The 23,127-nt window shown below is 39.4% G+C and overlaps 1 protein-coding gene across 3 annotated transcripts in view; it reads right to left on the bottom strand.

Moving 5' to 3' along the window:
• The window catches only part of CDC42 (cell division cycle 42), a 47,508-nt gene that overhangs the window by 17,527 nt on the left and 6,854 nt on the right, over positions 1-23,127 (bottom strand). For all 3 annotated transcript variants that reach the window (XM_060089123.1, XM_060089122.1, XM_060089124.1), the window contains exon 2: positions 2,417-2,571. In XM_060089123.1, coding sequence (XP_059945106.1) covers positions 2,417-2,521 — 105 coding nt within the window. In that variant the 5' untranslated portion in view covers positions 2,522-2,571. The remainder of the gene's footprint in view (positions 1-2,416; positions 2,572-23,127) is intronic.

The raw sequence follows: 23,127 nt of genomic DNA, 5'->3' as shown, positions 1-23,127 counted from the left end.
GACATAGTTAGTGTGCAAGGGGATGGTCAAAACAGGACAGGACAACTCTTAAGCTAAGACAATGTTTCCTTCCCAAGACTCAACCACCTCTTAGTGCATCTTTCTTTTATGACCAACCTTGCCAACTAAGCCCTTGCATGACCTAATAGTTCTTGAAAACAGTGGCAGGAGATGTATTCTGGGATGTCTGCTCTACCGCGGCAGCTTGGATAAAAACCCACAGAAGGCTCAGAGGTGTCACAGGAGCAGAGTCCCCTGGCTATACAAAGTGATCCTATTCAAGTTTGAAACTTTTGAGACAGTAGTTTAACGTTTACCTCAATTTTCAACCTGATTTCTAAGAGACTATTTCTTCAGAGACCATTTCCTTTTAATCTAGTATTAAAATCTCCTAGATCCATGATAATCTTTTTCCTTTCAGGGTTGAAGGCAGGAGCAGCCTTGTTGCAAACATTCCCATTAGAGAGAAATGTAGGTTCCCTCAAGGTACTCAAGGAAAGCGTCTAAGAGACGGCTGGCAGATTTTTTGTTGGGACTTCATGAATAAAACTCATGTTATTGGGTACAAATCACATGACCTAAGGTATCGTCTTTGAACTGGGTATACTTAAGGACAGTATATAGGTAGGGGTGTGTGTGTGTGTTTATGTACACTTAAGGATCGTGAATAGGGTACACTATTTGTAAACAGACTGTAAAACCCATTAACAAACTTAGTATATACTAATATTGGTTGTACTAAGTTATTTGTGAAAATGGGAGCTAACAGTGCTAAATGAAAAAAGACCCAACACTAATTCATGGACTCCTCTGAATTAATTTACAATTGAAAAGCAAGGCTTTGCAACCCGGAGAAGGATGTTACGTTTTAACATCAGCTCTGTTTAACACTAATTTTCTGGTTCACGTTTTAGTGGGTTGTTGGGAGCTTGTTTAAATGTAAGCAAGAGTGGACTGGAAGCAAGGGCTTTGGGGGAGGTGGTAGTTAAAGGAAAGTCAGTTCTTGACAACAAGAACAAGGAAGTGTAAAGAATGTGGTTAAGCTCTCAAACCATTCAGGTTATTTTCTTAAGTCATACCTAACCCTTTTCCAGAGATCCATATACAAACACATACATAAAGCACCCATAAGCCCTCCTTAAATAGAATGCCTAGACTCAGAAACCATGTTTACAAGAAAACAACTTTAAATGGAGACTGAAACACAAACAATCTGACAGTTGCCCTCACTCAAGATCCACAAAATCGATGTATCTCTAAAAGTCCCCTAAAAGTCCCTTTCAACCTCAGAACTTTTCACTTACGAATGTCCCCAAATGGGCCAACTCAAAAATACGATTTTGTATTTTAAAATATGATTTATCCCCCTCAAAGAAACCTTATTTTTCTTCCAATAGCCTGGGCCTACTTCAATCACTTTATATGCCCTGGGACATTATAGACTTTCAATTACAATTAAACATAATCACCAAGGCTTTAACCTGTCACCCTCTTAAAAATGCTCTCATCTCTGAAGATTAACCTAAAATAATGATACACTTTCTTCCTTTTCACTTCCAAACAATACTAGTCCCATATTAATCATACACAGGTGCTTCATAACCCACCCCTACAAGAGCTCACTTCACAGAGGTGGTTACTGCCAGGCCAGGCCAACCCTAGCTCCTCTCTCACCACAGAACAGACATCTATGTTTAATATAATTACACGACTGGACTGGTCAACCAACCTGGGACAAACACTGGATCCCCAAACACATTCACAATGAGTGTTACTCTAAATAACTGTCTCTGTCTCTCTCTCACTGCAGTATCTTTGTTATTCCCATTTTCCCTCTACTCTTCCAAGGAGCTGATAAAAAGCATTTGTGGGACAGCATCCCCAAAGGCTTCTTCTGTTGATGTACTCATAAGAAAAACAGGTCTTCTGCGCCTCTAAAAACCAGTCTGGAGCTCCATTACTGCTAGGACAACAGCTCCATAAGCTTTCCTTCTATTCCCTAAGGAGAATAAGTGGAGACACATACTACTTTTCCTGAAGTTACAAGACCCCCAAAATCATCCCAGAAGACCTCCAAGCACTGAGTAATCATTGGCCAAGATATCAAAAAAAATCACCTCATTCCAAAATGTAGGGCATACTTCTCCAAACTGAGACCACCACTCTTTAGAATCTTGTCTATTGGAGTTTTGCCTCCCAGCACTTCTTGCAAACCCTTGTATCACCCCTTCTGACTTTCCACTGATTTTTCAGCTGTTTAATTTTAAGGTGTATATAATTTACCCATGAGAAGTCAAGATCTTTAAAAACAGGAAACAAAGGCAGACAACAGAACAATTTCAGTACACAGAGAAAGTTTTCAAAAGGATATCAAATTATAATATATTTCACTAATAGATGGAAGCTTTATACTTACAGTCGGTACATACTCAGATGGAAATTTGTTTGTTGTGTAGGATATCAGGAGACATGTTTTACCAACGGCACCATCGCCCACAACAACGCACTTAATTGTCTGCATTGCTGAAACAGTTTTGTATCCACTTTAAATATTTCAAATTTGATGATGACCTACAAAAGGATTAAAGATATTTCTGTTAATTATTTGTACTTATACGTGTGTTTTTTTTCCTTCAATTAGCAACAGGCTCTCTCATTCAGAGCAATAACAGAACCAGCAACCCAACTACTAGGGCTAAAAGAACCTAAAAAGAGAAATAGTGACTCACAAATAAGAGTCAATTTTCTAAGTTTCTGATCCTTGCCTGTTTTCTTTTTTTTTTATTAATTAATTTACTTATTTATTTATTTATTTTTGGCTGTGTTGGGTCTTCGTTTCTGTGCGAGGGCTTTCTCCAGTTGGGGCAAGCGGGGGCCACTCTTCATCGTGGTGTGCGGGCCTCTCACTATCACGGCTTCTCTTGTTGCAGAGCACAGGCTCCAGACGCCCAGGCTCAGTAGTTGTGGCTCACGGGCCTAGTTGCTCCGTGGCATGTGGGATCTTCCCAGACCAGGGCTCGAACCCGTGTCCCCTGCATTGGCAGGCAGACTCTCAACCACTGCGCCACCAGGGAAGCCCAGCTGTTTTCGACTTAAGTGTTTTTTAAAAAATCAAAAGTAGCATAAAGATCAGCATGTCTTTTTATAATGAAAGAGAAGAGGCTATTTCAAAATGAATCCCACATACTATGTCAAGTGTTACTTTGTGCAACTTTTCCTTCAGTTGTACATGCCCACACATGTGTGTGTACAGGTATATGTGTACTAGACTGCAATACAAAGACCACTGCTTCAAAGAATGGTCCATTTACCCAACCTCAGAGCTACAGTTACTCAGGCTATAACCAATAAGCAGCAGAGCACCACCACCTCCCGTCTAATAGAGGAGCAACATGAGGGACGGGACAAAGATCAGGGTGATCCCTGGTCTCAGTAGCTCTTTTAGCACCAAGTTGCCTAGTTACTAATTCAATATTCATGGCATGAAGAGGTCAAAACCTAGATTTTCATAATGAAAAAGTCAGATCACTCTAAAGCATTCTAACTTACAAAAAGATACAATTACTTTAGCTTCTCTTACTGTACTCCTTCATTCTAAGAAGCTATTGATTACAAATGCACCAAGGATTTATTACATTTCATCAATTCTGAATGCTTGTTTTTACACTTAAACATTTCTAAAATCAGAACATATCTTTACCGAAGGTTCCTTACCCTTATTACCAGCCACTTTCCCCCCACATTTTGACATCTACGAAATTGGGATATATGACATCTTAGAGTCAATGAAAAATTATAACAGTTTTTCTGGAAGAATAAAGAAGAAACACCACACCCTCTATACCTACATTTTAAGATAAAATCCTTTCTCGATTATAATTCTGAAGGGATTACAATTTCTTGTTAGCTAAAGCTGCCAGCTTATTAAACATAAAAATGTCACAGAACCATCTAACTGTGGATTGGATGCCAGGCCTATATGCTCGTACAGTAACCTTCACAACTCTTAATCATGACTTTTAAGTCTGTTAACATCTCTGTATCGGGGCTTCCCTGGAAGAGTGGTTAAGAATCCGCCTGCCAATGCAGGGGACATGGGTTCAAGCCCTGGTCTAGGAAGATCCTACATGCCGCGGAGCAGCTGGGCCCGTGAGCCATGGCCGCTGAGCCTGCGCGTCTGGAGCCTGTGCTCCGCAATGGGAGAGGCCACAACAGTGAGAGGCCCGTGTACCGCAAAAAAAAAAAAGAAAAGAAAAGAAAAGAAAAAAAAGATCTCTGTATATACAAGTGAGTAACCTACAGGAAATATACATTCTCCTGTTCCTCATCAAAACCATCTTGACTACATTTTCCCTGTAATGCACTAGAGGAGCACTCATACTAGGTTAAGGATCTTAATCCCTAAACTAAATCAAATTACCTATCAAAATAATCACACTAAACCAAGTACTAAATTAATTCTAGAGAATTATTCTAGAAGAATATCTTTTACTTAATAATAAAAGAAGAGAAAACAGGAATAGCTGTCTTCTCATGGTTCCTCAGTCCACCTCTGAAAAACAGGATAACATTCTGCTAAAAAAACAAGGTCTTCTGTAAAATTTCTTTCCAATTCAGAGTGAAGAAAAGAAAAGTAAGCAGAGAGAGTTCTGATCATCCTACAGAATATTTTCCAGGTGCCTAAAAATCAGTTTCAAGTTCAGTTCCTGTATCTTGTATTTCTCATGACCATTATTATGGGGCAATTTTTTTTACAAAGAGTTTAATCACAAACACTGGACAGAAAGTAAGGTTTGATCACTGTGGCAGACACTGCTAGCAGTCTGCCAATTCTTCCTCTCTTCTTTAGTAACAGAATTTTACTGAAGCATAATGGCTCTTAGTAAAGACTACATTTCCTAAATTCTTTTGCAGCTAGATGTGACCAAGTTCTGGCAAATGGGAATGGAAGCGAGGGATGCAATTTTCAAGACTAGCCTTAAAAACAAGGGGAATAGTTTCTCCTATCCCGGCCTTTAGGCTGGAATGCAGACATGATAATGGAAACTGAAGCAGTCACAATGAACCAGAAGACAGAAATTACATGCTAAGGATGAGTAACACAATAGGAAGGGCCAGCCCTGTATTGCCTTCCAAGACTTTTACATGAGAAAGAAACTTCTCTTTCATTAAGCCCCTATTATTTTGGACTTCTCTATTACAGCAGCAGAACTGAATCCTAATTACTATATTTCACGGATGCTAAGAAGGCAACAATTTTTAAAATACGTCCTAAATTTAGACGTGTTAAATGTAAGAGAAAGTCTTAGAATCAATAAAATTATAATAATATTTGGATTTATCAAGTAACTTTACAGTAAACTTGACCACTTTTGAGACTTTGTCTTAAAAACACCTAAAATAGGGCTTCCCTGGTGGCGCAGTGGTTGAGAATCTGCCTGCCAATGCAGGGGACACGGGTTCAAGCCCTGGTCTGGGAAGATCCCACATGCCGCGGAGCAACTAGCCCCGTGAGCCACAATTACTGAGCCTGCGCGTCTGGAGCCTGTGCTCCGCAACAAGAAAGGCCGCGATAACGAGAGGCCCGCGTACCGCGATGAGGAGTGGCCCCCACTTGCCACAACTAGAGAAAGCCCTTGCACAGAAACGAAGAGCCAACACAGCCATAAATAAACAAACAAACAAATAAATAAAAAGAGTTTGTTAAAAAAAAAAAAAAAAAAAAACACCTAAAATAAATGCTATTATTAAATTTTAACTGTGGTTAAAATCAATTGTCATCCCTAAATATGAAGATCCTTATCTTCAGTCGACCTATGGTATTCACTTTTAAGACTTACAACCCGGGGCTTCCCTGGTGGCGCAGTGGTTGAGAGTCCTCCTGCCGATGCAGGGGACACTGGTTCGTGCCCCGGTCCGGGAAGATCCCACATGCCGCGGAGCGGCTGAGCCTGTGGGCCATGGCTGCTGGGCCTGTGCGTCCGGAGCCTGTGCTCCGCAATGGGAGAGGCCACAACAGTGAGAGGCCCAAGTACCACAAAAAAAAAAAAAAAAGACTTATAACCCATACTACCTAGCAAATACAAAATCATCAGGCCATTTATAAACTTGAAACTTCTAGTGAAGGAAGAGCTACCATTTCCTGAAAGTTTCATTAAAATTCTCTAGGAAATAAGGAAGAAGAAATTGAAAACAAAAAGTTTCCATGATTAAAGACATGAATATGACTGCCACATGGTTAAGTCACAACTATCACAAGCTGTATTGAATGTTACAATATTGTTCTGTTTTATGTTTTGGTTTTTTGGCCGTGAGGCACGTGGGATCTTAGCTCCCCGACCAGGGATCAAATCTACACCCCTTGCATTGGAAGGCGAAGTCTTAACCACTGGACCGCCAAGGAAGTCCCAAAATATCTCTGCATTCTTAAGAGCAAAATCAAAAAATTAAATGCCGAACTTTCTGAGGAAGATCTTTAAGCTTTTCCAATGAAAGATAATGGGTGACTAGAACTCTTGTGAGAGAAATGTGGTCCGCAAACAGTTTGGCAAGATCACTAACATTTCTACTTTGAGAACTTTTAGAAGTCTGGATCTTTTCCGAGCAGGAGAAACAGCCCCCAAGCCAATCAGGCCCTTCTTGCATGTCCTGCTTAGTAAAGCTGGGAAGAATTTCCGAACTACAGAAACAAAATACATAACAATAATAATTTTCCTAACTCTGAAGTCAGGAAAACCCTGGGTTTTAACCTCTGCTCAGCACTTACTAGTGACCTAGGCAAGTTTTTTAATCTCTTTTTGCCTCAATTTTCTCATTTGTAAAACAGAACTAATTATAATTTACACCAACACCTTGCAAAGTTAAAAAGACTAATATAAAAGGACCTGACTCTTAGCACATACTGAATATACATGAATTCCTCTACCAACTGTGCCAGTTAAGTCAACCCCATCATACCTATTTTTGTCCAGAGGATCAAAACTTGCACTGCACTTTCTTCTCTCTTTGGTGGACTATTACCTAATCAAAACTTCTCACACTTTGCACAAAGCAGGTGCACCAAAAACATAGGCTAAAATGAACTGAATATATTTGCTGCTATTTAGCTAATGACACAAAAAACAAGAAATCCACCCAAATATTCCTTCTTCACTTGAAGACTCCCATATTATTTTTTCCTGTATTTCCTGCATTTCCCTGTATTTACAGAGCAGTCCCTAAAACCAAGCTACTTAACAGGTGTTAACAATATAATTTAGGTATTGGAATAGACCCTATCACTATCTTTAAACACCAAATTAAATGCTTTTTTAGTTTATTAATTATCACTGCCTACATGCAAACTAATGAAATTCTGACAGTTGTTAACCTAAAACAATAAAACAGCCAGTTATTTTACCTTCTCCCTACTGGAGATACAAAGGTGCTTCTCAGGTCTACAACTAAAGTCTAGTGGTAGGGTGTGAGAGCTCCCCCTTCTGGTCACCTGACTCCATCTTAAATGAGGTTTCTGTTTATTAATGTTCACATTGTTATTGATAATATTTTTATAATCTCTTTTTCCTGTTAGGCTTGAATTCAGCCTCTAGATCAGCAATTCCAAAACTATCACTTCGGACAACCAGAGTCAGAATTACCTGAAATGAGTTTGTTAACCATTCAGATTCCTGGGCCCTCACCCCAAATCTAATAGATCAGAGCGCAACACTTCCTATGAAATTCTAATGCACAGTGAAGTTTGAGAACTACTGCCCTATACGATAACACGATTAAAAATACCAGTAACAAAAGAATCTAAACTAAGATAAACACTACTGACATTAAGGTCACCTAGAAGTGAGTTTCTTAAAAGTAGAATCCAAATTATCACTGTGAATTATCTGTATCAACCAGGCACTTTACATATTTAGTAATGAAAAACTCATGTTGTATACTGAGAGATCACGAACCAAGATACTTCAGAGGTGCTTTAAAACTGGTTCAACCCAAGTGTTCTCAAATAATAGTGCCAGTGGCAATATTTATATAGCACTTACTATACGCCACATACTGTTCTAAACATATTACACATATTCATACATTTTGTCCTCTCAACTCTGAGATATGTACTATACTGTCCCCATTTCACAGGTAAGAAAAGTAGGGCTCAGCGAAGTTAAGCAACTAGACCAAGATTACTGAGCCCATAAATGGCAGAACTGGAATTTAAACCCAAACAGTCTGTCAAGGCTCTGCTCCAAAACTATACTATGCTACTTTCTCCTAAGAAGTGACATTAATCAAAACAAATATGATCACTACAAATGGAGTGGCAAGTATATACCTATGACAGTTGCCAGACTGGGAAGAGGAAGGCAGAGGAAGAAGAAACAGGGGTTAAGTTCATTTCCTATTTCTTCACCCTGCAGACAACCACTCAATCTTATTGGGGAGAAGGGAAGCGAGAAGAGAGAATTTTTAAGATAGAGTTCACTCTTCCCCTTTCTATCTATATACCCACAAATCTTCCATTTCTTATGCTTCCTCAACTGACAGTTCAGCAATCTATCAGAAACTGGTTGTGGATCCCCAGTTAAGAGCACTGGTTCAGGAGTCAGACTGGCTCTACCACTCTAGCTATGTGACCTTAGGCAAGCTATATAACTGCTCACTTTTCCCTTATCTCAAAAATGAAAATAGTAATACTTTTCTTATAGGGTAAGTTGACTGAATAAGATAATATATGTAAGGAATTCAAAACAGTGCCTGGCCTCTGGTAAATGCTTAGTAAATGTTTGCACCTACTCTTAAATGAGTAAAGGCATTTTTATAGTACTCATTGTCTTTACTACAAATGTAGTCAAATTTAGAGCTAGCACTACAAAGGTGTTCATTTCAGAGTCAAGTTCCAATTTAATTAGGATTATTCTGCAAAGCATTTGACATGTATTATTAATAATTTCATGTACTGAAATGTCACCAGATGACCCACAGATGGGGAGGGAGTAAGGGGCCAGGGGAGAGACTGTTCTTGCAATATATACAATGCCAGCTTCAACAACATGGAGGAAACTAAGCCAGACATATTTGAAAATCCTTATGTTAACTTCCTATTTAAACAACGTCAAATCACTATAACAGCAAAGAGGCTGTGTAGTACCAATGTACCATTCTGCTATCCAGAGTGGCTAGAAAAGTTATTCTGCACCAATAACTAAGCACTATTTCTTTTTAACAATGAAGTTCATTTCTACCAGAACTTGGAATTGGTTGGTGTTGAGCAACTTAAGGCATAAAAAATGATTCTGCCAATCATAAGGAAGATAAATTGTGAAATAAGGTGGATCTTCCACATTCCTTCCCAATACCTATCACTCCTCCTGACAGCCACACCAAAACCGTTATCTCCTATGTTCTTAAATGCTTTGGAGGTCCAAATTACCCTTTGAGAATCTCAAAACTAAAGCCCCTTTAGTTTTCTGGGGTTCTTGAGCTCTGGATTTAAAGAGGCTATGGAACTCTTAGTATCATTATTATTATTGGCTGGATGCCAACTAAACTCCACCAAACAATGCAATCCCTGAGGAAAAGGATTTGTATGTGGGGAAGGGAAAACGCTCCCAGCTACAGATGCCCTATCTTCCCATGCCCCACAGTTCATTCTAGGCACAAGGCACAAAGAGCGTATGAAAAGATTTGGGGGTTAGGTATTTGCTAATAAGCTTGTTTGCAAAAAATGTATATTCTCAGACTCTTATATCCCTTATAAAAAGATGTCAAATATTAACAGTAAACAGTGTGAATAAAAGCCCCATCCAATTTTTGGTATTCACTGTGCTGAAAGTAAGTGTTTGGTCTTTGTCCAGGATTCCTGTCACAGAGCTCCTAAAACCCTTGGAATTCCCCTAAATGGTGGCAGTACCTTTTGTCATTCATAATGAGCCCCTTCCTAATAATGACTTAGGATGGGGCCTCTGGATAGCCTTGGGATAGGACTGCTCACCAGAAAGACCAAGTGATGAGAGCGTTAGAACTTTCAGCCCTACCTGCCAACCTCAGGAAGAGAGGACAGGGAGGGCAGCACTGGAGATTGAGCTCTGTGAAAACTGGTGAACAAGAAGATTTAGAGAGCTTCCAAGTTAGTCAACACATCGTGCTGGAGAGCGCCTGCCTAGGGAGGACACGTACCCCATACCCCAAATTTGCCATCAGCCAGGCAGAAGGGTGGATAGCCTGGGTACCCCATCTGCAGCTGGTGCCTGAAATGGAGGCAGTTTTGTGGGGCTGAGCCCTTAAGCTGTGGGGTCTACACTAACTCTGAGAGTTAGTGTTACAATGGAATTGACAGAAGTGATGTCGGAAAAAGACACTACATTCACACCAACACAAAATACACTCAAAGTAATGCTCTTTTCATTTGAAACACATTTCCCCCTGAAGTAATCCATTTTCATACTTAGGATACAGGAAAGAGATATGGAGAATCAAGAGAGTAACAACCCTGAATAACAAGCCTTCCTTAGCTATCCAATGAAACAGCTGGTCTGGTTAAAGGATTAAACAGAATAAATAAAATCGGCACCACTTGGCTCTCCTATCAAATCCAGTCACTTTAGTGAATATGGTTTATATAACCTTTTGCTGTCATTACACCTCCACCATAGTTACCTTTCTCCCCCAAAACAAGCAATACACTGTAAGAAGAATGTTTTTAAACCTTGAAATAAACATTTAGCTTCAAAAAAATTTATGAGAGGGGCTTCCCTGGTGGCGCAGTGGTTGAGAGTCCGCCTGCCGATGCAGGGGACACGGGTTCGTGCCCCAGTCTGGGAAGGTCCCACATGCCACAGAGCGGCTGGGCCCGTGAGCCATGGCCGCTGAACCTATGCATGGAGCCTGTGCTCCACAACGGGAGAGGCCACAGCAATGAGAGGCCCACGTACCGCAAAATAAATAAATAAATAAATAAATATAAAATAAAGAATAAGATTTTTTTTTCAGAATTGGAATATCCCTTAATGAACTAACTAAATCCCATCATTTTGCAGATATTCTGGTCTAAATGCAAAGGACTTACCCCTATGCCCGATAGTTAATACTCATGTATCCTGACATTCTTTCCCAACTCTTCAGAATTCAGGCAAATACAGAACAAGCTACATAAAGACAGTTCTTTTTGAACTTCATAATTTGTTTTCAGAGTCCTCAGTAAATAGGAAATAATCTTAGAAAACTTTGGCATTCATTCCACCTGCCAATGCAGGGGACAAGGCTTCGCTCCCTGGTCCGGGAAGATCCCACATGCCGCGGAGCAACAAAGCCCGTACACCACAACTACTGAACCTGTGCTCTAGAGTCCGCGAGCCACAACTACTGAAGCCCGCATGCCACAACTACTGAAGCCCGCACACCTAGAGCCCATGCTCCCCAACAAGAGAAGCCACCGCAATGAGAAGCCCGCACACCGCAACAAAGAGCAGCCCCCGCTCACCACAACTAGAGAACGCCCGCACGCAGCAACGAAGACCAAACGCAGCCAAAAATAAATAAATAAATAAATTTATTTTTTTAAAAAGTCAAAGCAATTCAACTACTGTTCAAACTTATTTGCCCTAATAAAAATCCAAAAGAAGCTTAATATAATCAAGTAGTTTGCCTCCGTTTTGAATAATAAATGTATGCATTCCAATTGGAAAAATAAGTAAGTTAAAATTGGAATTCTATAAAATAACTTTCAATTATTAAAAAGTAGACAACTCTGTGTTGGAAGAGACAGTCCCCCATAGGTCTCTTGTGGTCCTACCCATCTTGCTAGGTATGCGAAAAATGCCAAGGCCCTTACCACTCTACCCAGGCCATGGCATAGGGTTGTGTTTGCAGCAAACAACCTTGAAGGATACAGTAATGTCTCCCTCTGGGACAAAGAGCAGGGTTGCCTTCTGCGTGCTATTAAATAGTAGGTTCCCCAAGCTCGGTGTTCCTCAGCTATTACACAAACCCACTGCATCTCCCACATGGAAGTCTTAGGGATAAGGGGAAGCAGCACACAACACACTCATCTCCTGCTGCTGGCTGTGGCTTAATTAAATTCTTTGTCTCTGACCCTAGAGTCTCATGTCTTCTGCCAGCAGCCATAAAACAATATCAGGCTAACATATTAGCTTGTAAGGAGAGTAAAATAAAATCCCCAACACTGTTTACTTAATTGACTGAGCTTTGTGAAACATAATGATTTTGTTGTCAATTTAAGTTGTATAAGTAAATAATAGAGCAATTAGATGGTTTCTTAGAATAATTATTAGAGTAGAGGCTAGGTGAGAACACCAGGTCTCAAATATTTCATTCATTACCCAGAAGTTTCCTTTATAGAAAATCCTCCTGAAATAATTAACATTTTTTTGCGCCTTGTCCTCCTCACTCAAGCCAGCACATGTTCCCTAGGAGCTGACTGGCTGTTTTAATTGTTTATGTTCCATCTTCTAGGTGTCTGTTCTAACAGGAAGAAATTAGTGAAGGCCAGAATCCTATCATCAAGAAAGGTGGTAGGGACTTCCCTGGTGGCACAGTGGATCCTCCTGCCAGTGAGACACAGGTTTGATCCCTGGTCCGGGAATATCCCACATGCCGAGGAGCAACTAAGCCCGTGCGCCACAGCTACTGAGCCTATGTGCCACAACTACTGAAGCCTGAGCACCTAGAGCCCATGCTCCGCAACAAGAGAAGCCACCACAGTGAGAAGCCCGCACACCACAACAAAGAGTAGCCCCCGCTCACCACAACTAGAGAAAGCCTGCACACAGCAACGAAGACCCAATGCAGCCAAAAATATTAATTTTTTAAAAAGGTGGTGGTAAAAAGGTGGTAAAATAAAAATAAGAAATTAAGTATTCACTGATTTTGCTTTAAATAAGGCTAATAAAATTTTTAACTTTTCAAAAACCAAACCTTATTTTGTTCTCTCCTATCCTTAAATAGCTGTAAGCTTATTTTCCCCCAAAATTCCACTTACTCACCTCTAGAATTAAGTCATTATAGAAAGTTAAAGGACAAAGTCTCCCTGGTACATGTCCAAGAGCCCTGTTGCTGATTTTTTGTTGATTTTTTTAACGTGAGACTGGCAAATATATGCAAAATTGGTAGATATTTCACCAAAATATAGTCAAAGAAATCAGGGAAGTAAACTTGGGCAGAATGTAAGTGATAACACTACTGCAGCCTTTGCTTTTTGGGAAAGATACTGGGTTTTTCTCCCCTCCCCTAAATGTACTTTCCAGATGTTTCATCAAACGAAAGTATCTTTGGGCAAAAACATCTCAAATTCTTCATGTATCTCTCTCCCACAAAATGGTTGCAAAATTCCTAATATCTCCAGCTGCCAATTAAATACATTAACATATGCAAAGTGATGAAAGGCAAACATTAGGCACTCATTAAAGCAATTATTCAATTCTTCCATTTTCTGCCACTTGTGAAAGAAACTGATAAATACTATGAAACCACAACCTACATGAAAGAGTAGAGAAGCGGGTGTCAAATTAAGGTTCTATGGGTCCTTGAGATGACAAAAATGAAGCAACTGTCAGGGAAAAAAGTGCTGACAGTAGCACGTATAAAATGAAAGATTATGATTCTATGTGGTAAAAGATGTTTTCAGCAGGGCTAGAAGTTTGCTGTGTCAGCTTCATTTCTGAAAATGACTTCATTCCGAAATGTCTGATCCAATAAGAACGTGAGTCCTTATTTTTACTACCATGCTGAGTTTTCCTTCTTCAAATTGGCAAAAACTAAGGGACGCTAGCCAAAGTAATCATTTTATATTGTCTTTGTGACCAAAAAAAATGTTAGTCCAATGAGTAAATATCTACATAAGCTATATAACTTTTGAATGTAATATTTCAAAACAATTTGGAAAAACTGAAGAGTATGCAATAATGTATAAGAGTACTAAGTATCTGATTAGAAGAGAATGGATATTACAATAAGATTTTCCCTCAAAATATTCAAGACTCGTAGATTTATTCATTCAGTCAACAAACCTTTATTAGGCACCTAGTAAGTGCCAAGCATTGTCCTATACATAGCCATATCCCCCTCTGCCTGGAACAAAGCTCATGTCCTCTTGGGGCAACAATCCAAAGTGGCATATACAGACAGTAACCAAATAAGCATCACCTCCCGCCCATATTCTTCCTTAATAGTATTACTCATACTGACACCTTATATGCAATTTTCCCATTCTGGTCTCTTAATTAAGGGCAACATAATTCTGTTCTCTTAAGAAAGGGCAAGGGCTTCCCTGGTGGCGCAGTGGTTGAGAGTCCACCTGCCGATGCAGGGGACACGGGTTCGTGCCCTGGTCCGGGAAGATCCCACATGCTGCGGAGCGGCTAGGCCCGTGAGCCATGGCCACTGAGCCTGCACGTCCGGAGGCTGTGCTCCGCAACAGGAGAAGCCACAACAGTGAGAGGACCACGTACCGCAAAAAAAAAAAAAAAAAAAAAAGAGAGAGAGAGAGAAAGGGCAAGGAGATTTTAAAACACACTCAAACCTCCCCTCAGTTTCCTGCAAAAGACCAGATAACAAAAGATAGAGCATTTCACACATCCCAAATCTCAAGTCTCAATCTGCCACAGCTCTGAGGTCTTGACAACCTGGGGAATAGGACTGAAATTGCACAACTAAGTATGCGTCTTACTTGGCCCACTTAATCAACTGCCAACTGTCTGACACTATTTAAATTATCCAATATGGTTTGGTGCTTATTTCAATGTCTATGCCTTTATCCACATCATATCATCTCTCCAAACCTTGGATGTCTAGCCTTAAACCCATCCTATTTCTATCCTAACTTACCACCCTCAAATCCCACCGTAACTGAAACACCTTCCCTAACTATTCCAGCTATTAAAAACTGCCCAAATGGGGATTTCCCTGGTGGTCCAGGGGAAAAGACTCCACATTCCCAATGCAGGGGGCCCACGTTCGATCCCTGGTCAGGGAAATAGATCCTGCACGCCGCAACTAAAAGCTCCCACGTGCCGCAGCTAAGACCCAGTGCAGCCAAATAAATAAATAAATATTTTTTTAAAAAAAGCCCAAATTCTCTGAACTTCCATAGCAAGACCCTTCTTAGCTCTTAAATCTCATATTTCATACTCTTATCCCCAACACTCTCCATGCTCTAGCCACACAAGTCTCATTATATTCCTCAAACATGCCGAGCCCTGTCCTGCCTGCAGGTCTTTATACGTGCCAAATATGCCTTCCCCTGCTCATAACGCTGTTGGCTTCTCATCCTTCAGATCTCAACTCAAATCGTCATCTCCTCAGAAAATTCTCCCCTAAACACACTATCCAGATTACTTATCCAGTCCCCTTCCCCCTTACTTCCATCATACTACCCTGTTTATTTCCTTTACAGTATGGTCATAATCTATAATTATCTTGTTTATGTTATATTGCAGTAAAGGAAGACAGATAAAAAATAAGGAAATCTCTGTGAAGGCAGGGACTCTGATGTATTCCCAGAACACAGATCAATACTGGACACCGTAGGTACTCTCTCAACAAATGTAAAACACAACTGAGCACTTAGTCATGTTGTTTTTTTTTTTTTTTTTTTTTTAAATATTTATTTTATTTATTTTTGGCTGCCTTGGGTCTTTGTTGCTGCTCACAGGCTTTCTCTAGTTGCGGTGAGTGGGGCCACTCTTCATTGTGGTGCGCAGGCTTCTCATTGCGGTGGCTTCTCTTGTTGTGGAGCACGGGCTCTAGACGCATGGGCTTCAGTAGTTGTGGCATGTGGGCTTCAGTAGTTGTGGCTCGCGGGCTCTAGAGCGCAGGCTCAGTAGTTGTGGCGCACGGGCCTAGCTGCTCCGCGGCATGTGGGATCTTCCCGGACTAGGGCTTGAACCTGTGTCCCCTGCATTGACAGGCGGATTCTTAAGCACTGCGCCACCAGGGAAGTCCCCAGTCATGTTGTTTTTATTCACATAAGTTTGTGTTTATTCTAAAAGATTTTAAGCTCTCAGAGAAAAAACTAGGCTTATACTTTATCATCTCCTTCCCAAGGCACTTAATATAGTACTGAGCAAGAAAAAAATCAAAATTTTTAATGTATGTGATCCCAGCAAGTTACTTCACTTCCATACCTTAATTTTCTCTACAATAACATCTGACTCACAAAACTGCTACAAAGAGAAACTAAGCAATGTATATAAAGGTATTAATTATCACCTGGCACAGAGTAAACACCTAATATGGCACCTTACTCTTATCCCCAATTAAAATTTGCAAAAACCACCAGGCCCTATGATAAAGATCAGAACCACTATTGTTAAATGAAAGCATCTAAATACTATAAATAAGAGGAAACTAAGAAAAATCCTTGCTTCTACTTGACAGAGTTATTTTCTAACTTGATCAATCCTTTCTAAAATCCCCTGGATCTGATCTCAAATAACAGTTTAAACTAAATGTCACATTTGTAGCAAGAGGATTTGGAATGTTACAGAAAGGGTTGTAACCCACCTTCACTTAAAGAAGAGACAAAATAACAATCACAGAACAAATATTTATCAAGTCTCTAATATGCCAAAGGAAGACAATATAGAGTAGGAGTCAAGCACAAAATCTTTCAATTCAAGTAGCCCTAATCTCACATCCTCATTCTTGTGTGACTTGGGGCAAGCTACTTAACCTCTTTCCAACACTCTGTTTCTCCATTTGTAAACCAGAAATAGTATTACCATCACAGGTTGTAAGAATTAACTGAGTTACTACTCTGTACAGCACTTAACACTCAAATATAAGCTCTTTTAATCATTGTGAAGTGATCAAGATAAACAGTCAATTCAGAATCTGATTATCTAAGCAATCTTCTGTAGGGGGTTGTGTTTATACTCCGTCCAAGTGCAAAGTGAAAGCCAATCATGAACCCCTGAAAACAAAATGTGGTTTTAGATCAGGACATAATATACAAGGCAAATTTTTGCTTTCAAAAATTATCAGAAACAATAAGAAACAAGGTTTCCATGTTTAGGCCAGTACCTACCAAAATTTAATATGTACATTCATTCTTTGATCTGGCAATTCCATTTCTAAGACTTTCTCCAAGTACGCAAAGAGGTAGACACAAGGATATTTACCAGAGCCTTGCTTGTAGGAGCAAAAGACAGAACTACTGACATGTCCACCAACAGGGGAATGGTAAAATAGGTTATAATACAAAGGAATATCATGCAACTATTTAAAAAGAATAAGCTACAGTGCCTGTTATGAACTAAACTGTGCCCACCCCCACCCCCTGCTACAAATTGATATGTTGAAGTGATAAACACCAGTAACTCAGAATATAAGTTAGAGATAGAGCTTTTAAAGAAGTAATTAAGGTAAAATGAGATCATATTGGTGGGCCCTAATCTAATATAACTTGGTGTCCTTATAAGGAAATTAGGACACAGACAAAGAGGGAAGACCAAGTGAATACACTAAAAGTCCACCATCTATAAACCAAGGAGAGAGGCCCTCAGAAGAAACTAACCCTGCCAACACCTTGATTTTAAACTTCCAGCTTTTAGAACTGTAAGGAAATAAATTTCTGTTGTTTAAATCACCCAGGCTATGGTACTTTGTTAGAGCAGCCCTAGCAAACAGTGCCAATACAGAGCCAATGTGCAAGATCTTCAAGATATATTTTTAAAAAGCAAAGTGCAGAAGAGTTGTGTATAACATGCCGATTTATGTATGTGAATTTTTTTATGGAGAGGAGATACACATATACTTACAGGTGCAGAGACTATGTACAAAGACACTTAAAGGTGCAGAGACAAAAACACATCTGCTAGACAAAAGTGACTGCTTCTGGGAGGAGCATAGGGTGTGTCTGGGATGGGATGGGTAGACTTATTTTTCATCATATTCTCTTTTGTACTGAAGTTCTCACCATATGCATGTAATATTTTCTTTAATTTTAAAAACAAAACTATTAATTAAAATGAAAAGATCTCCAAAACACATTCAACAATTAAGAAAAACACCACAAGCAAACCGGGTCTAAAAGTTATCAAGTTCTAAACTCACCAAAATCTCTCATCTATTTCATGAGCGTAAGCATTTTTTTTTAATGCCCTGCACTGTATTGCATTCTAAGAGCCATAAAAACATTCAATCATTTGTCTCAATAATTCCATTTTATCCACTTAGTACTGCAATGTAAATCACTCAATTTACCAATGTATTTCAACAATTAAAACATTTTTATTCCCATTTTTGAAAAAAATAATTCCACTTCAGATAATTTATCCAAAATGAAGAAAATACTTTATCAAGAAACAATGAAATGCCATAACAACAGAAAAAAATGATTAAGTAACAATACACCAGAGGATGAAATGCTATACATATTAAAAATAGTTGTGAAGACTACCAACATAGTAAACAATGTAAAAAAACAAACCCAAGAAGAGTTAACAGCTGTGCTGGAGTGTGTGTGTATCAGTTAAAGAACAAGAAACAAGTGTGTAACACATCTTATTCAATCTTCACTGCGTCAGGACACAAGTTAGAATCTAAAACACGTTACAACAGACTTCTGTTCTTCCAAGAAACAACGCTATGTGCTATAAAAGTCAGCAAAATATTTAAGTACCTATTATAGCACTACATTGGATAAGGCAGAAACCCTGTCTTCAAAACATTTTACTAATTTACTGAGTGCCTACTCTGTGCCAAACACTATGCTAGATAGCTTGACATACATCACCTTGTATATTTTACTGGCTATAAGCAGAAGAGATTAACACAATTGTAGTAGTCTGCTACGAAATTACACTATAAACTACAAGTTCCACAGATTTTCAAGGGTAATTAATAAAATATGGGGGTGGTCTAGAAGAACGAGAATAAATCTCCAGTTAGATAGAATACCAGGAGAAAGGGCACAAGTAGTGCTAGCCTGCAAAGTGAAAGAAACACAGACACACATGCACACACAGGATGAGTTCAAGTCATACAGACTGAAAGCTAGCTAAGCAGAGGAACTTTCATTTAACGTGGGTGGGGAACAGGAGGCTACCATTTCTTTCTGATCCATGAACAAGTTTTTTTTAGGAATATCAATCTTGTACCTGTATTCCGATGAACTGCCAAAGGTAACCAGATAAAGTACAGGAACTCAGCTAAGAAACTACTTTAATAATCCAAGATTTACATGAAGGACCGGCACTAGCGTAGTAATTGCATGGCAGTAGAGAAGAAACAGTTGACCAGTTTGGGGGTGGAGGGTGGGTTTGTTTAAGGAGGTAGTAAAATAAGAAGGAAGTTTTTTTTTTAGTTTGGGAAATTACAGGATAGGTTTGTACCACAGATAAATGGAGAAGTTGGAAAAAGAAATCTTAGGGTCAAGCTGTTATGTTCTTAAAGCACTCTTGTGAGAAAACATGCAAAAGAATAGCCTTTCCAGAATCAGAACACAATAATTTGGTCCTAAGTCTATCAAGGATGAAATCACGTGCCGGTCTGTATGAGAAATCCCACATACAAGCATACATTTGCAGGAAAAAAAAAAAGTTACTATATTACCTAGACAACACACACACAGTAAAATGAGTGACAAACTGAGAACCTTTCTTTGAACAGGTTACCAGGTGAGATGCCAACTACAAAACTAACCATGATCATTTAGACTTTGTTACATCTAATGAGGCAGATGTACCTACATTCAGATCATCATACAATCTAGTTTACAAACTACAAGCCATTTTTAAACCAGATTACCAAGATTCTGAATCAAAGCAGTCTACCAACTTTGATGTAAAATCTGTTAACAGGGTGAACTTCTACAGAAGCTTTCAACTGTGTGCTTGAAGAAATAATTTGACAAAGAATCAGAGATGCTATAACATCTGCACTAAATTCTATGTCAATGCAGTACAGCTGGCATGACTGCAGGCTGCATAGCAGTGAGTAACAGTATAGTTCTATTCACTAAAAGAGATCAAGAGAAACAAAAACAACAAAGATAAGAGTTGCAAAGACTGAAAAACAACCAATATGTGTTGGCAACAAATCTGCCTTTTAAAGCACACTTTGCAACCAAAGACAACACCATCAAAGCACAAACTTCTACCCTGATTATCAACTGTTTCTATGGAAATTATATACATACACCGTATTTTGAGAAGCTAAGTTCCTATAATGATACTCCAGATGTATCATGGAATACATTTGTTTAATGTCTATTTTTAAAGACTTCATATAAAATTAAGCAAAACAGTATCTGTCACTGATTAAGAGTGACTACAGTAATTCCCTCTATCCAGAATGCTCTTCCCTGGATGACTCATTCAGTCACATCCCCTACAGATCTTTGCTCAAATGTCATTCTGCAGTTGAGAACTCCTCTACCTTATTTTAAATTGCAACCCAAGTTCTACAAACCCAGAAGCACTCCACCGTACCCTGCCTCTCCTTCTTCATTTTTAGCCAAACACTTATCTCCAACTCACACACTAGTATGTCAATTTCATGAGGGGACAGAGATCTGTTTTGGTCTACTGTATTCACTGCTATATCCCCAATACCTAGAACAGTGACTTTGCACACAAAGGGTTGTTGAATTCACAAATTAATAAAATATAGTATGGGTTAGAGATGCAGCAAGTCAAAAAAACTTGTTCTTTGGACTCAGAATATACCCGTTAGTGGGTCCTCTAATCTCCTAAACCCTCATCTATTACTATCTGGATAAACAAAACAAAATTTAATACCCTCTGAGACAGAAGGATTCTATTCCTAAAGCTTAAGTCACTTTCACAGTCTGAATTAGCTAAAGTAGTTAACAGTAAGTGTTTAATAGCCACCCAGCATCATTTTTGGGAATAAATACCCTGTATCATCTCTAGCAACTCTATTCTCTATTCTGTTCTAGTAATGCACAATTCTACAAACTTTTTTGGGGGGGGCCTCATGGCATGCAGGATCTTACTTCCCTGACCAGGGATTGAACCCTCACCCCTTGTAGTGGAAGCACAGAGTCTTAACTACTTGGCCACAAGGGAAATCCTCTACCAATTTTTAAACTAGCAAAAAAACGATACTTTCCTAGAAGAAGCAGGATCCCCACAAAGTATGTGTATCACATTGTGTTTGCAACTGTATCAGAGTGACATAGTTAATGTAACCAATCTTACATTGTCATTTTATAATTAAACCATGCTTCTAATTTTGGAACAATTCACTCAGATTTAAATCAATTAAAATAGTGTATAATGAACTTAAGGAATCACGTAATTGCCAAAAAGTTATCTCCAGAATCTGCATCTTCAAAAAATCTTTGCCATTGATTAGTTCTATTTTAAAAGCTGCTTCTATGTCTTAGGTTTCTTTTTTTAGAGTGTGTGTTTTAATATTTGTAAAGAATCATCTCATCTTCATATTTAAAAAAAGAGAGGCAGGGCTTCCCTGGTGGCGCAGCGGTTGAGAGTCCGCCTGCCGATGCAGGGGACACGGGTTCGTGCCCCGGTCCGGGAAGATCCCACATGCCGCGGAGCGGCTGGGCCCGTGAGCCATGGCCGCTGAGCCTGCGTGTCCGGAGCCTGTGCTCCGCAACGGGAGAGGCCACAACAGTGAGGCCCGCGTACCGCAAAAAAAAAAAAAAAAAAAAAAAAAAAAAAAGAGAGGCAGAGTGCAAGAGACAGATTTTTTTTATAAGAGCAGAAATGATACCAATTTCTCCAACTGAAAGTAGCAGAGGTAAAGAACTTGCCAACAGAAAACAAACTTTTGTATCTTCAACATATGTGTCACATCCAAGACATGAATTAATCTTGCTCCTGAAGAAAAATTACTGAATTACCAAAAAACAATAATTTTTTAAAAAGAACTAAGACAGCCCAACCTAAGTCCTTAACCCCAATCCTAATACACAAAATGATGTCTTTTCCCCACTCTCCCACCTCTCTCAGATAACTATCCAATAATAAGTAAAATGATTTTTCTGTTCCTGGCTCTGATTTAACTAGAACCAAGGACAAGTTTTAAGGCAAATACATCTTCATTTCCATGTAACACATGCAACCAGAAAAAAAAAATTAATGTAAAAGATGGGATCTGGGGTGGGTTTTTGTTCTTGTGAGGGAGAACTGGATTGGGCAGTATGTATGACAAGAAAAAGAAAAGGAAATATGTCAAATTATAAAATAAAAAAACTTACAGATTACTACCACAAACTCCTAAAAAACTTCTTGTGTACATTAACAATTATTATTTTTTTAAACATAGAAATTCTTTGAATCGCAAATAAAATAGTTTAAAATAGGGCTTCCCTGGTGGCGCAGTGGTTGAGAGTCCGCCTGCCGATGCAGGGGACACGGGTTCGTGCCCCGGTCTGGGAAAATCCCACATGCCGCGGAGCGGCTGGGCCCGTGAGCCATGGCCGTTGGGCCTGTGCGTCCGGAGCCTGTGCGTCCGGAGCCTGTGCTCCGCAACGGGAGAGGCCACAACAGTGAGAGGCCCATATACCGCAAAAAAAAAAAAAAAAAAAAAAAAAAGTTTAAAATTATATGACTTTCAGAGCTTTAAAAAAATGGCTTTGAAATTACTGCAAGCTTTTCAGAATACCGGAAAACAATAAATACCTAAAATAGGATCACTGATCCAAGAACAAAGGAAACTGGAGACAGTGACTCCATTTCAGAAATTTCCTTTGTAGCCACTGGACAATCACTTCCCTAGTCCCTAATAATGGTCTGCTTTTCCCTTCCAATACCTTGCCCCATTTTTAAGTTGAGATGGAGTTACTCCCCCAAAGATGGGTTTTATATGTAAAATGCTAAATTTCATCCCAAGGAACTACATATTAGCAATTTCTTTACAATAGCTCTTGAGCGGGGTTTAGGCCACAGCAAGAATAGATAATCTATGGCCTCTCCTGAAGTCTTTACCTTTCACGTGCCTCATTAACTTGAGAAAATTTTTCCCATTTTCTACCCATAGCAAAGCCACACCAACAGCCCCTGAACCTAATAGAGATTAACAAGCCACGAGACACCAGCATCTCCCAGTCCACTTTCTCAAAGCTTTACAGGGTGTTCCATGGGTGGGGGAGGCAGGGCTGTCATCAAACAAGTTTAAGAAACACTGAATTAG

The sequence above is a fragment of the Mesoplodon densirostris genome, chromosome 2, assembly GCF_025265405.1.
Source record: "Mesoplodon densirostris isolate mMesDen1 chromosome 2, mMesDen1 primary haplotype, whole genome shotgun sequence".
In the NCBI taxonomy this organism is placed as follows: Eukaryota; Metazoa; Chordata; class Mammalia; order Artiodactyla; family Ziphiidae; genus Mesoplodon; species Mesoplodon densirostris.
Note: the sequence above shows the minus strand (reverse complement) of the source record. Positions and strands in the feature narration are given on the sequence as shown.